Genomic DNA, 16,460 nt, shown 5'->3' with positions numbered 1-16,460 from the left:
CTTAACTGTACTATTGTGTAAATACTGGGTTATATTGGGGTTTCTTCTTGCTCCTCCTTTTTGTTTCCATGGGCAGATCACAGGCTGCAGGCTTGTGGATCGCCCAGCATGGGAGTAAAGTGTCAGCCTCTGTAGCTGTTGTTCATGGTACCTGCAATGGGCTCAGGCTGTGAGGTCTAGTCACCTGGACACTTGGACCTCCGTATCAGCCTTTGACACACTTATATCCTCAGTCCATCCATATTACCCATCCTGCTCTCACAGCCCTGAGGACCTCGGTAGCCTGCTTCACACAGTGCTTCAGTGATCAGGCTGTTGAGAAGCAGCTCTCAGAAACTTGCATGTTGCTGCTTCTCATAGCCATTGCTAACCTGTCTGTCTTCCAGCCAAGTTTTGTTCTGAGGCCATGCTGAATTTGAAGCCTCTTTAATAAGCTTACAGTCATCATTGTTGTAGGAATCAGGGGAGAAATAACTCCCTGAGTTTTCCAAAATCTATCTTGTGGCCTCCATCCTCATTCACCTAAAGCTCATCAAATTTCAATCTCCCAGAGAGTCCCAAAGAGCAGGTCCCACACCATGTAACTCGTATCTCTGCCAATTTTCTCGTAACATCCTCTACCCAGACTAGAAAGAGTTTTGCTCTCCTTTCATGTAATGGGAAATTACAGTTTTATAATATATACTATCCTCCATACTATTTCACTTAAAAAAGGCTCTACCCCAGATCCTTCAAATGCTTTTTTTTTTTTTGCTATTTAAAAGAAAGGTTTTTTCTTTTCTTTTCTTCTTTTCAAATATTGCCCCATGACTAATATTTTCCTAAATCACAGATGAGTGAAGTACAACATTATTTTTTTTGAAAATTGAGGAAGATGGCCATAAAAATTAAAAGAATAAAACTTTCGTTATATATAGTGATATAATTATATAAGTTATAGAAAAGAATAAGAACTCATGTCCACACAAAAACCTGAGCATGAATATTTACAGCAGCATTATTCATAGTTGTCAGAACTTGGAGGCAACGAAGATGTCCTTCAGTAGGTGAATGTATAAACAAACTGCGCTACATAGAGACAATGGAATATTATTCAGAGCTAAAAAGAAATCAGCTATCAAACCATAAAAAGACATGGAGGAACCTTCAATTCATGTTACTAAGTGAAAGAAGCCAAACTGAAATGGTTACATGCTGTATGATTCCAACAATATGACATTCTGGAAATGGCAAAATGATTGAAACAGTAAAAAGATCAATGATTGCCAGGGATTAGAGTAAGGGGCTGGGAGAGGGATGGATTGACAGAGAACAGGATTTTTAGAGGAGGCAAACTGTTCTGTATGATACTGTACTGGTGGATGCGTGTAATTTTCCATTTGTCCAAACCCACAGAATGTACAATACCAAAAGTAAACCTAATGTAGGCTCTGGAATTTGGGTGATGATGATGTGTGATTGTAGGCTCACCAGTTGGAAGAAATAAACCGCTGGTGGAAGCTGTTGGTAACGGGGGGTCCTGTGCGTGTGTAGAGGCAGGGGGTATGTGGGAATCTCTCTACCTTCCTCTCAATTCTGCTGTGAAACTAAAACTGCTCTAACAAAATAAAGTTTTTAAAAAATAAACAAAAGTAACAAATAGTCAACTTTATTTTTACCTTATAAATTTGATTTATACAATTACAAAAGGGAAGTGAATCTTTTTAAATCTACATGACTCAAACTGAAAACATTGGAAATACTGCAATAAGTCAACAAGGAAGTTATCAGAGCAGTAGTTTTACAAAGTATTTGTGGAATTAACAAGTTCACTTTTTTTTCAGTTTTCCAGAAATCTCAAGAGTTATGAGTCATTTTTAAATAGAGTCAAAGATAAAACTCCCAGAGTTTTACTCAGAGACACATTTAGGCATGATCTAAACACTTGGCAAAAGAAGAAAACTAGAGCTCAAATTCATTTACTATTTAAAATATGAGCACATATACTTCAAGACAAATAGTGTGGTTCAATCAGAGAATCTATTAATTTCTGATCTATTAATATAATTCAACCCATCAATAGATTAAATGTAAAATGCCTTGTATTCTGTCACATGAATTTTTGAAAGACCAGTCAATAGATAAAACCGAGCATTCATTTCTCATTTCAAACAAACAAACAAGAAATAAGCAACTAAATAATTTATGTGTAAATGGGATTAAAGGATATCTAATGTGATGTGGGTTCAGAATCAGTATTCTATGTACTGGGAAATATACAAAAGTACTGTTCCTTTTTGTTTGTTTTTGGCTTTTTTCCAAAGTTCTATACCATAATTCTTATTTATTATTGTTTAAAAAGTTTTGGCTATATTTTAGAAAGTTTTGATCAGGACAATGAAACAAAAAAATGTATACAATTTGGCTTGAAAAGAGTAAAGTGTTTTAAATATGTCATCTGATTATTTCTTTGAAAAGTTGTATGAAATTAACTAAAATGTACATCATTTAATATACGAGTATCTGGATTGAGAAAACAATAGGATGCATATATAATTTACTTGATAAATGTTTAATTAATGAAAACAATTCGTTTACACTGGAATTTGAGACATAAGTGATATATAACATTATATTGGTTTCAGATGTATTACATAATGATTTGATATTTGTGTATATTGTAAAACGATCTCCACACTAAATCTATTTAACATCCATTACCACACATAATTACAACATTTTTTTTCTTGTGTTGAGAACTTTTAAGAGCTATTCCCTTAGTAACTGTCAAATATACAATACAGTATTATTAACTATAATCTCCACGCAGTACATTACATCTAGTGACTTATTCATTTTATAACTGAAAGCTTGTACTTTTTGACCTTCTTCACCCATTTCGCCCACTCCCCACTCCCCCACCTCTAGCAACCACAAATCTGTTCTCTTTATCTATGAGTTGTTCGCAATTTTGTTTTGTTTTTTAGATTCCATACAGTGGAAGTTTTTAAATGCTTGAAATTCACTAGAATTAAGTTAATGATGAATATGTGAACGAGAGAAATAAAATAATAACCTTAAGTGAAGGGCCTTACCAAAAATATTTTGAAAATAGAAAAAGACACTGGGTTCTTGTATAGGAAGATGAAATATTTCAAAAATGTTTATTCTCCAAATAAATGTGTTTATGGAAATAACAAATTCTCAAAATTCCAACAGATTATTTTAAATAAAATTATTTTGAAATTAAACTTTAAAATTAAAGTAGGCAAAATATCAAATAATTATCTAGATTAAAACAATGGTAAATAGAAGTGGGCAGCAGTATTAATCACTCTTATCATATATTACAATGTGTAAAGAAACAATTTTTTTTTTTTTGCGGTATGCGGGCCTCTCACTGTTGTGGCCTCTCCTGTTGTGGAGCACAGGCTCTGGGCGCGCAGGCTCAATGGCCATGGCTCTTGGGCCCAGCCGCTCCGCGGCATGTGGGATCTTCCCAGACCGGGGCATGAACCCGTGTCCCCTGCATCGGCAGGCGGACTCTCAACCACTGCACCACCAGGGAAGCCCGTAAAGAAACAATTTTTAAAAAATAGTGTGGAACTTATGGGGAAAAAAAGTAGACATCTGGAAGTAAGCTTTGCTTTATCTGTAGCTATTCATATGAGGTGAAGACATCCTGATTGGGAGAACAAATCGTCCTGAAATACACTAAGCATTCAAATAGTTTAAATACATGCTAAAGGTAACATTTCAAAGCATTGAAGAAAAACTGGGTTACTCATTAAATAATGTTGGGATAAACATGATTAGAGAAAGTATTCTGCTTCTCTTGTATAATAGGAGGAATATTCATACCAAATCAGATTTCTTTTTAAAAGAATATTTCCATTCCAAAAGTAATTTGTAGTAATTTTTACTGGAAAGAAAAGTGGTAGAGAAAACTAGTAACCATATCCTTCCCAGAGACAACTATCATTAATAGTTCAGTGTATTTCTTCAAGTCTAAATTGTAAGCACATGTTTTGTTGTTGACATCATACTTTATACCCAGTTATAACCCCTGAATTTTTCAATCAACATTCCACTCATTTTCCACTTTATAACAAATGTTTACTCAGCACCATTATTAACTAAGTAGGAGTCTATCATATCAATTCTCGATTTTTTCCTCCATTTATTTAAATGTATGGGATATTTTAATTGTTTCCTAATTTTTTTTTTTATAAAAGTAATTTGGGAACAACTGTGTTCATAAGGTGTTTTTGGTACAATGCAGAATAAACTAGGTCTGAATAGCGGTATGTTTTGTTTGTCCCTTGGTTTTTCTTTGTACGCTGTCAGATATTTGTATAAGAGATAAATATAAAGATGTTGATTTTCTTTTCTTTTTTCCTCCTTCTGTAAATTATTGTTTTATTTAGTATTAGAAGGGTTCAGAAAGGAAGTAAAACAGTTTTGTAAAATAAACTCTTAAAAAGCAAGCAATTATAGTTATTTTTACGTGGCCTAATCAGTATCCTTTTAAATGTGTAATCAAGTGGCATCTATAATTATTTGAGCCACTTGGCTCATGCTACAGTTGAATCTTCTGAAATTCACTTGCTTACTTTCCTTTTCCTGTTCGTTCAGAGCTTATAACTAAGAGTTGACTTTTTTTCTTTCTCATAAAGCTTAGTTTTGGAGGAATTCCAGTACCAGGCAAACCTGGGACCTTTTTAAAGAAAAACTTCCACGGATGTATCGAAAACCTTTACTACAATGGAGTAAACATAATTGACCTGGCTAAAAGGCGGAAGCATCAGATCTACACCGTGGTAAGTCAGCATCCTTCTCAGCTTGATGGTTTCTAACACTTTGGGGTAAGTCTTGCTTTCCCCATCCTAACCTTGACCCCTTCTCTTAATATGTTTATATTACACTCTTGGAAGTCTTATCAGACTCCCAGGTGAAACTGGAGGCAAAGCAGAGACTGAATTGGTGTGAATTGTTTTGGGGAGAAATAAATACATTAGAGGCACCTACAGAATTCTATCTTCCTGGCTGTGAGCTTGTGCCATCTGTGGGCAGGGTTTGCAGTCTACACTGGACTGATATGAATCTCTTTGTTATCCCTGGGAAATGCAACAATAGAACCACAGATTCTATTAAATTCTACATCTTCGGAATTATATAGTTGTCTACTTATTGTTGTTAAAAAATAGGGCATTTTGAAGAAGAGAGGTTACATTTTTGGTGTTTTTGACATTCCCTTTGTACTACTTATTATGCTGGCAAGTTAAAAAAAATTAATTAATTAGTATTTGTCTTTCCCCAATAGACCATGAGTTTCATGAGGACAAGGAACTTTTCTTTTTCACTACTGTATTCACAGTACTGGTGCTTTGCACATAGTAGATGATCAATAATGGTGTGGACATTTCCAGCTATAATTGTGGATTTGTCTATTTCTGTTTCCAGTTCTATCAGTTTTTGCCTCATATATTTTACAGCTCTGTTGTTTGGTACAAACAGAGGGTTGATAGGATTGCTATGTGTTGCTAGTGGATGGGCCCTTTTATCATTATATAATGTTCTTCTCAGTTTATGATAATTTTCTTTGCTCTAAAGTCTACTTAATCTGATATTAATATAACCTTTCTTGCTTTCTTTTGTTATATATTTGATAGATAGAGATAAAAGTAAAAGAATGGAAGAAAAAAATATAAATATATATGCCTATATCATGTTTGAAGTCAGTTTATTGTAGACAGTAAATAGTGCAGTCATGGTTTTTAATCCACTCTGTCAACCTCTGTTTTTTAATTGGTGCATTTAAACCAGTTACATATAATGTTAAAGTTATTGATGTATTAGAGCTCAAATATATATTTTTGTTTGTTTCTTTTGTCTGTTCTCTCTGTTTTTTATATTGTTTCTCTACCTTCCTGTGTGTTTCTTGAACGATTTTCATAACTCTATTATGATTCATCTTGTATTTGAATATATCTCTAGCTTTTGTTAATGTTTTCTTTAGGCATTATATTATATACATATAATTTATTACAGTTTACTGATATTTCATCAATTTTAGTGAAGTGTAAAAACCTTACATCCCTTTAAGTTCCTTTACCTTTCCCTGTTTATTATATAGCTACCTTAATTAACTTTATTATATAATGTTCTTAATTATTATTTTCTCCCTATATTTTTAGAATCATATCAGTATTTTTTTTTCGGCTGTTGAAGTTGTTGGTATGTTAGGGCTCAAATGTGTGACAGATTCAACCATCAAACATAATTTAGAAATCTCAAGAGAAAATGTAAAGCATATTGTATTTACTCATAGTTTTGCTTATTGTTGTTCTTTCTTCCTCCCTGATTTTCCTAGATTCCTTCTTTTGTAATCTCTTTTCTGTTTAAAAACTTCCATTCTTTTAGGGTGTGTATACTGATGACAAATTCCCTAACTTTTCCTTCATCTTATAATGTCTTGATATCTCTTTCATTCTTGAAGCCTTTGTTCCCTGGACATAAGATTCTGGGTTCATAGTTGTTTTCTTTCAGCACTTGAAAAATGTTGAGCCCCTCAATGGTTTCTGGTGACAAATAAATACACTGTTATTTGATGTTTTCCTCTACAGATAAGATGTAATTTCTTTCTTACTGCTTTCAGTATTTTTTTTTTTATTTTTCATAAGTTTGACTATGATGTGTCATGGTGTGGACTTCTTTGGGTTATCCTATTTGGGTTTCACTGAGTTTCTTGAATCTGAGGGATTACATCTTTCACCAAACTTGGGAAGTATTCTGCCATTTATTTGAGTATTTTTTCAGCCGTTTTCTTTCTCATCTCCTTCCTGAATTCCAGAGATATGAATGCTTGATCTTTCCTTATAAAATCACAGGTCCCTGTTCCTCTGTTCATTTTTTTCTCAGTCTATGTTGTCTGTTGGTCAAATTAGGTAGTTTTTATTGTTAGAGTTTAAAGTTGATTAATTCATTTTCTTATTCCCTTCCTTTTGTTATGTGCACATTCATTATTTTCTCATGTCTGATATTGTATTTTTCAGTTCTAACATTTTCATTTGATTCTTCTTTACATCTTCTATTTCCTTGTTAAATAAGACTTTCTATTTTTTAGTGAGACTTTCTATTTTCTTATTTGTCTCAAATGTGCAATTGTTATTTGAAGGATTTTCATTATAATGACTGATTAAAAATATTTGTCAAATAATTCTAAAATCTTTGTCATCTCAGTGTTGGCATCTACTGAATGTCTCTTTTAATTCAATCTGAGATCTCCCTGTTTCTTGGTATAACAAGACATTTTTTACTGTAACCTGAACATTTTAGGTATTATGATGAATCCTATTTAATCCTATGTTTTAGCTGTCTTCCTCTGATGCTGTTCCAGTAGGGGAAAGGTGGGTTTTGCCTCAGTACTGCTAGGCAGGGGTAGAATCCAGATTTCCCACTAAACCTCCATTGACAAGGGAGGCTCCTTGTTACTCCTAGGTGTAGAGGGGTGAGCATTCTGGTTCCCTGATAGCTCTTCATGGATACTCTCTAACTGGGAGGGGTAGGAAAACCTCATTACTCCTCTCTGTGTGACCTCCAGTGACATCACAGCATGTGTGTGTTGGGTGGGGGGGAACTCTGGTGGTTAAAGTTCTGACTCTTTCAAGCCATCTCTGGCACCATGCCTGCAAGGAGTGGGTGGGCTCCCTCATTACTGCCTGGTGTGGGGGGAGGTGAACATCAAGACTCCACTAGGCATGTGGTCACCATTGATACTAAGGGGAGAGGCTTGCTATTATGTGACAAGGAATAAAATCCAGGCTCCATACTTGGTCTCTGTTGACACCTCCCTGGCTGGAGGTTTTGGGCACCTTGTTACAGTATGGCTGGATGGTAGTGTGGCCATAATTTTTATTTTTTAAGATTTTTGTTGGCTGGTATAGAGCAATTATTGTCTAAATGTATTCTGCCTTATTCTGTTGTTTCTTTCCTGGACCTTGGATTTGAAAGACGAGGCTTCTAAATGGGGGCTAAAATTTTGTCTGCCCCAGTTGGTCTCTCTGTGTTGCTGGCTTCTTCAGCAGCAAGTCTAGGATATAGAAGCAAAAGAAAAATCTAGGGAAACCTCCAACGTTGCTCCTTGGGTCTCAAGATCCTAGTATATGCTTGCTTTCTTCTTTCCACCATTTAGAGTCTTCCTAAATTTTCTTTATATATAATGTTCAGGGTTTTTTAGTTGTACTTGGTGGGAGAAATAGAGGAAATCACATTACTCCATCTTCCCAGAAGCAGAAGTCCATTAACCTCACATTATTTTAAAACCTTTCATAAGAGTAGGCCAGGCAAATACTGATTTTCCTTGCAACCTGGTCATTGGACTACCTGGCAAACTGGAATTTAAATGACCTTGAGGTCTACTTTTCCCTTGATAAGTTTAACCACTAATAAATATTTTATGTTTGGGGGTTCCATATGTTAGCACATTTTTTTAAAGTAGTTATTGATTTCCAGGGTGTGAAACAGGCTTGCTTGAGAACAATCACACTTCGGTTGACGGTTGTAATGTTTTAAAGGGTTGTCCCTGGCTCAGGCTCAAGACTCTTGACGATGTTACCCACATGTACTAAGGTTGTTCATTATCTAATTAAACTAAGCACTAGCTTGCTAATGATATTTTGCTTGAGTCTAGATAAGGAGACTTGAACCATGGAAAGCATATTCATACCCATCACTCTCCCATATTATTCCCCCAAAATATTTCATAACATACCTGTTTCATTGAACTTAATCTGCTAAAACAGTGGGCTCAAACACTACTAGGAGTTTGGCTTAGACTGATGTCATGAATATCAACATACCTGAAAGGCGGGACAGCACTGACTTCATTGTGACAAGAGTTGATGAAACAAATTTAAACCACAAGGAACTGAAGAAAACATTGCTCACTTTCATTGTTCAAAAACTGGACCTCAAAAGTGTGAGAGCCTGAGCCTCAGATATAAATAACTGCAATTCCTATTGTTACCAAGTCCAAGCTTGTACTGCTCACCACATGATTGGCCAAAAAATCTAGAGACAAGGTGTTGGGGCAAGGAAGTGTGACTTTATTTGGAAAGCCAGCAGAAAGAGAAGATGGTGGCCTCGTGCCCCAAAGAACCATCTTCTCCAAGTTAGAATTCAGGCTTCTCTTATACTAAAATGGGAGGGAGTGTGGCTGGTTGGTGCAAACTTCTTGGTGTCAGAATCCTTTGTTTTTGCAGCCATCAACTTAGTTCAAGTCATGATATTCCTGTAACCTTCCAACAAGACAAATGTTATTCTATGTTCTGCAACTTTTTATCTATATTAATGGAAAAGTGTTATAACTTTAAAGCTCAGAGTCTTGAGAATGGGCTATCCTGTATGTTTCAGGCTATGGGCAACATTCTTAACTTGCAGCAAAAGCAATAGAATACAAAGGTTAAAGTAAAAAAAAAAAAAAAAACAGATCCAATATGGAGTCAGATTTGTTCTTCTCTATTATACTGTGGCAACATTCATAAAAAAACTCCAAACATACATTATGTGTTAGAAAATATATTAAATGATAAGACATATTAAATAATAAGTCACTGAATATACAGAGCAAAAAAGGGGGAAATCAGGGAGAACAAGGAGAAAAACATGAATTTCTGAATATTGGTGGCCTTCATCATCTCCTTTTTGGAGAGAATCACTAACCACAATTGTAATAAATGTGTCATTGATTTTTAAGCTACTGGAGCACTTACCAAGCTGCCTAAAACTTTGCTACCATACTTTATTCCTCAGAGTTTAATTGGCAGTGTTGTTAATATGAAGCACAAAGAATCTATTTATCACTAATGTACTTGGGAAAAAAAATCTCAGGAAAACTGTTTTACTTTGCATGTAAAGAACCTTTAGTTTTAAGCTTCTCAATTCAAAGGGGGGGATAAAACCATTATTTTTCTTCCAAATTTCCTTGTTTAGGTGAAAATTCCTATTACTAGAAACACACACACACACACGCATTTATATACCTAATCTTTTTCCTTTAGGAATTCCATGTGGGAAGGAATGGTTTGCACTGTTAATTACAAGTACAAACTCTTTTATTCCCCTACTCAGGCTTAAAGTTTCCCCAAAGATATGGTACCAGCTACAAAGTCAGCTTAGTTCCAAGTCACTAAGCCACAGCTGTGCTAAGTAAGGACTTTTGAGAGGGATGGTGTTTTTGTCCTTTTCCAGTGTTCACAGACTCTCTCACATTTATGGAGTGTGGGGAAGTTCAGAGTTGAGCAGGAGGTTCAAGGAATTCACAAATCAGGCAGCAAGGGTAAGGTGATACCCATCAATTACAAAAGGTGATTCAAGACTTAGAAGCACCAGCCTTGGCCTCATCCAGCACAAATCTCTCCAGCAGGCTGCATTTATGCAGCATCCTCATTGCAATTTGTCATTCCTTTCTTGTGGGACCTGCCCACCCCCTGGAGATTTAACATCTGTTCCATGGGGATAATTCAATTTAGTCTTCATAGCTCGATTTGACTACAAGACAACCTTACACATCCCGAGACGCAGTAAAACTAACAGCTTAAAGTAGACATAAAAAGTACCTCACTATTCTACCTCAAATCTCCCACCCTATGCTAATACAGCACCATATAACAATCAGAAAATAAATGGCCCATTGAAATGTGTGTACAGTACCTGTAATGTGGATTATTATATACATAATATAAGAAATATATGCCTTGCTAGTTTCCTGAAAATGATTAATTTCATAGCTTCCACTTCATAAGAAATGATGCTTTCTTGGAGCTCTCCTTTTGGAGTGTTGCATCCCCACTCCCAGAGACAAGGAGAGTAACGTGATTGTCTGGGAGATGGCTTAATTGTAGGTGTTAAAATGATTATTTCTCATTTAAAAGAAAGGCATAGGAGAAATGCTCATATACCTTGACTTTGCCTTCAGTGGGAGGGGAGATAAAGGCAAATGGCCATTAGCAGGACTGTGGTTATAGAATTGGCTTTGGAGCTAATTGACCATGTAAATCTGCTCCTGTGCCTTTGTCTCCAAATAACTGGATGGGTAATGGCTAAAGCATGTATGATGCTACCCCCAACTTCATGGCTGAAATTAATAAACCCTTACCAAATGCATTTCCACTCCGCCTAGAGGGAAGCCTCGCAGTCTTCTCAATCCACTGTTCCTGGAAGCACCAACAGTTACATAATTGTTGATAAATCACTTAGATTCCTAATCTCACTCAACAGTCCACTCAGCTATGGGGCCTTGGGCAATTTACCAAACCTCAGTATCTTCATACATGTAAAATGGGACAATTATAGTCCCTACCTCAACCTGTTATTGTGATGATTAAGTATGTGTTTAACACAATGTAAGGTCCACAGTAAGCACCCAATCCGTTGAAGGTACTATTAAGGAATATTTCTACCAATCCATTCAACTGAAGTTGGCATGCAAACCAATATTTGTTTGTCATCTTAGGTAGATAATCAATGACTCACATAGAGTTTTTGCATTTTATGATCCCAACAAATAATAAAAGTAGATTGGAGACGGCTCAAATTTTGCCTCCTGAATCTGAAGTTTAGTTTATTCCCACACTGTAGAAATCATGAAGCACTTTTTGGGTAAATATATTGCAAACTTATCGATCTCATTCATCTGAGGAAATTTAATGACTAGCTTTAGTCCAGATTTGGTCAAATGATGGACTCCTTTAACATAAGGCATCTAAGAAAGATGTTGCCCAGTGGACCTGGGTGTAACAGGCGTACTGAGTGGGCTTTTGTGAATGTTATGGTCTTCTGTTTGCATCTCTGCTGCCATGCAACTCGTTGAGTGTGGTTGTTTATTTTTTAAAGCTCTGAAGAAGCCAAGAGATAAGGATAAGTGTATACATGAGAGCACGTACACATTCACATCTGCGTATGTGCATGTGCCCATGAACATACACATATATAGTGACAGCAACCTTTGTCTTACCTGCCTGTGACCCAGAAGCTCATGAAAATCTCTCAGAGAAAAATTCCCAGTATCTAGTGAAAACTAACCTCTTCAGCTTATCCCTGGGATCACGTTTCATCTCTGTGAGTATACTCCGTGATAAATGATGCGTTCCTTTGGTGGAAGGAATTATTTGAAAAAGCAGCTAACCTATCAAGTCTTCTCTCTCCACATTCCTGCCATTTGAGCAGTCTGACATTCACATCACTTGCTTCTAGGTCGTAAGCTCCTCATACCCTGGAAAAAATTATTTTTAAATTGTTAGCTTCCAGAGAAGTGGCTTTCTTTCTGTCTTTGGGCAAAGTGAAACTAAATAGTTTCAAGGTCATGTGAGGAATAATGTGACAAAGTTAAAAAAAATAACAATGAAATCGTCATCCCCTCTGAAAATGATTCTACCTTAAATCAGTGTTAGGACTTTCTTTTCTAAGGTGACTGTTTCTTAGCTCAATCGTTATTTGACGTTATTAAAGAAAACATCTTTAGAATGTTAAAAATATGCATTTCTATGTGTTATGGATGCCATTTGGAATATACAGAAGACCTAACCAGCCAGAGAGAAAAACACTGTTCTCATCTACACGTATTTCATTTTCAGGTTTTAATTGTATATTTGATATAACATAGACCATATTTTATTGACAATTTTATATCTTGCTTTCCATGGTTAATGTTTTTCTTAAAGTATTTTCTGTGTCTTTAAAATTGTTACTAAACCTTTTAAATCTCTTTACAAATGTAATTTCTACATTAAGTCCATTCACCACAGTTCATTCAAGATTCTACTGCATTAAAGTTTGAGTTGTTTGAATTTTTATTGCCTAAAATAATATTGCGGTTACAAACATAACACTGAAATAATTTTCTGAAATTTAGAATGGATCACCTGAAATGAAGATTGTTGGGTCAGTTATTACGCATTTTTGGCTCAATTCATACTGTTGAAGTCTGTACCATTTTCCATACCCACCCACAGTGTAGGAGGGAACCACTCATCCTACCAGTTTTACCTCCTGCTTCCCTGCTGTTTGAATATGCAAATGCCTTTTGAAAAATGGGGCTAAATGAAAGTCGAAATCAACTCAGGTGCTCTCCTTCTCTGCAAAACTTCCAACTAATGAGCTGAGCATGTTCCTTTTATGCTTTTTTCCCCCGTAACAATGACCATGACTGTCCCTTCATTTGAAGACATCTTCTTTCAAGAACTCTCTTAGAGACAATGCCACAAATCACCATGGTAATGCCAGAAGGGCAGTAAATGGAGGGATGACAGATGGACCCCAGTCATATTAGTTCCTCTGTCCTGAAATATCTGTGAGAGGTAGGCAGGGGCAGACGTTATTATCCACACTTTCTGCTAAAAGATACTTTATGCTCAGGACTGGGGAAAGTCAATGATATGTAGTCAGTGGCCATGTCATTCACAGCCTTCTTCCCTTTCTGTTGGAAAGCACTACACCATCAGCTTTTATTCATTTTTATTATACCGCTGTTTTTTCCTAGGGTCCTGAATGACTTTCATGTCAAACTGGAAAAAAAAAAAGGGGGGGGGGGAAATTTGGGCAGATGTGTGAATAATACCGCTTACCTGGGAATTGGAGATGATCTATCAGGTCTTCCAGAAACGGCCCCTTGTGGTTTGCTAATTGCCAAATACACCTCTCTTGGGTATCTCTTGCAATGTAGGCACTTTGGGCCAAATCTTTGCCTTTGGCAAGAGGAAGAAAGATGGCAGTGGAGGTCAGAGTGTCTGGGAGGAGCCTATCTCCTTATACCAAGATGGCTATGATCTTGGCAGGAGCTGCTACTTGTCACATGGCTCTCAGCATGTCCGGTCTCTGGCACTGGCTGTCAAGCTCTTCCTCCTGAGCTTAAGGAGATGGCTGAGAGTTCTGTGTAGGGATTAAGTACCTCCCCAGAAACTCTGCAGCCAGTGGCTCTTGTATTCCTGCAAGACAGATGGCAAAGTTCCTGCTTGGGTTTTGAATCCTTTATAATCATCTCCTCACACCTATAGGTTGATTTTCCAGTTTCTGACCATTGTTTCTTTTCTAGCCAGGCCCAGAATATTTACTCTTTCTGGAATTCACTCTGTGCATCTCCTCCTCTATGCTTTGCCTTTTCATTCTGTGTTTCTCCCATACTTGCTGAGCTGCTTTTCTCCATCACTCCCTGTTGGTTCAGCCACAAACTCGCCATCTTTCTCCAAGCTCACAAGTAGGGCCAACATCTTAAACCAGGATGATACTCAACATGTTTCACTGACTCTCAGAAGTGGAGCAGGGTCCTGGAACCCCCAGGCTGTGTGGACCATAGACCTTGAGTTGCTGCGGGGAGGCCCAGGGGAACTGGAAGCCAAGCAGGCAATCCTACATTCCAGGGAGAGACTTAAGGGTTCTGCAGCTAAATAGCCAAAATTAGGAAGTTTCGAAGTTATAAAATTGGAACCACCAGTAGGGTGTACTAGTGTGAACCTGCTGTGTCCCTGTCTTGCCTGTGTTAACTTCACTAGATTGTCTGTGGCTTCCTGGAGCACAGGGCTAGGAAGAAGCATGGGACCAGGTCCAGACTGGGTAGAAGAAGATGCTATGATTCCCAAGCAGAATTCGTCACGGGATTGGGAAAGGAGTAGTATGGAATCTGCTCTGTGTACTGGCCCAGTCCAGGCACATTCATGATCCCACCTTCTCCCCAGGACATCTTTCAAACTCTCAGGTCCCTTATGCTTTCCTTGCCGTGAACCTCACACTTATACAACTTAGCACTTGATTCATCACCATCCTCAAAATACAGTTATTGAGGATCTGCTATATTCAGAGAAAGTGAGCCTGCCTTCAATGTGTGGGAAACTTTTTTAAAATTAATTTTTATTGGAGTATAGTTGCTTTACAATGTTGTGTTAGTTTCTGCTGTATAGCAAAGTGAATCAGCTATCCGTATACATATATGCCCTCTTTTTTGGATTTCTTTCCCATTTAGGTCACCACAGAGCATTGAGTAGAGTTTCCTGTGCTATACAGTAGGTTCTCATTAGTTATCTGTTTTATACATAGTAGTGTATATATGTCAATCCCCATCTCTCAGTTCATCCCACCCTCCCTTCCCCCTTTGGTATCCATAGTTTGTTCTCTACATCTGTGTCTCTATTTCTACTTTGCAAATAAGTTCATCTGTATCATTTTTCTAGATTCCATATAATGGATGGGAAACGTTTAACCCCTGTCTGCCCCCAGCATGCACACAGTGGGTACCAGGTCACCATTTCAGAACTCAGAATCCAAACCTGATGCACTTACCTGGGACAGGTCCTCATACCTGCTTTTTGCTCTCCTGGCTGTCATTTTGATTGTTACCCTTCCTCTGCTCATTTCCCGTTTTGGTTTGACAGTTTTTGTTTGTTTTACCACCTTGAGGCCTCTCAGTAATCCTGCTTCTCCATTTGTTTTTACAGTCATCTCTTTTCTTTTATTGTATTTTTTTAAAATTTGTTATTGATTTACAATGTTGTGTTAATTTCTGTTGTACAGCAAAGTGATTCAGTCACACATATATATATATACATTCTTTTTTAATATTCTTTTCCATTATGGTTTATCACAGCATATTGAATATAGTTCCCTGTGCTATACAGTAGGACCTTGTTTACCCGTTCTCTATATAATAGCTTGCATCTGCTAATCCCAGACTTCCACTCCATCCCTCCCCCTATGGTCTTCCGCTTTCTGACTTTGACTAGATACCCTGTCCTCCACCTTCAAGGCCCACAGTGCTTCTGACTGCCGTACCCTCAGCCACTGCACACTATCGGACAGACTCAAACCTAGTTTACAAGAGTTAAGAAGAAAGAATGATAGAGCTAGCAGTCAGGAAAAACTTCATGAAGGTGATGAAAGGGTAGGAACTTGCTGTGAGCTTTGAAGAAAAAGACACCTCTTAGAAAATTCCAAGTTCTTAGGAAGGCAGGACCAGCCAGATCGTGATATATGCACCAGCTCCAGGTGGGGGTATGCTATTACTTGGAAACTGTATTTTATTCTAGCCTAGCTCTTTGCAAAAGTTTTTCCTATCACTCTAAGTATTGTGTAGGTTTCACAAAATAAGCATATTTTTTCTGTGTCACTTATAGTGTTGAACACTTTATGGTCAGGAAATGTACATAGAGGAAGGCACTCTATATTGAAGAGAATATGATCTCTGAAGACAGTAAGAATAAATCCCCACGTTAACACATAATATCTATAGAATCTGAACAAAGTTACTTAATCTCTCCGTGCTGCAGTGTCTTCAACTACAAGGTAGAAATCATCATACCTACATCACATACGTACCTTGACTCCTGGGATAATGTAGGCATTGAATCACTAAGAGCTACTAATATCATCATAATGATTTTTTTTGTCCTACTTTACTCACCATTTCTCATTGTATATTCCCCGTGAAGACC

The 16,460-nt window shown here is 37.0% G+C and overlaps 1 protein-coding gene across 2 annotated transcripts in view; it reads left to right on the top strand.

The window, feature by feature from the left end:
• The window catches only part of CNTNAP5 (contactin associated protein family member 5), a gene marked incomplete at both ends in the record, with an annotated part of 877,051 nt that overhangs the window by 457,171 nt on the left and 403,420 nt on the right, over positions 1–16,460 (top strand). The window contains one exon of one of the 2 annotated variants that reach the window (XM_082841270.1): positions 4,656–4,796. In XM_082841270.1, coding sequence (XP_082697396.1) covers positions 4,656–4,796 — 141 coding nt within the window. Of the gene's footprint in view, positions 1–4,655; positions 4,800–16,460 lie in introns of both variants that reach the window. The other variant, XM_082841269.1, reaches the window with a different exon arrangement.

Source organism: Leucopleurus acutus (genome assembly GCF_964270905.1).
Source record: "Leucopleurus acutus genome assembly, chromosome: 6".
NCBI classification, from domain to species: Eukaryota; Metazoa; Chordata; class Mammalia; order Artiodactyla; family Delphinidae; genus Leucopleurus; species Leucopleurus acutus.
The sequence above is the reverse complement of the archived record's forward strand: the minus strand, read 5'-3'. Positions and strand labels throughout refer to the sequence as shown.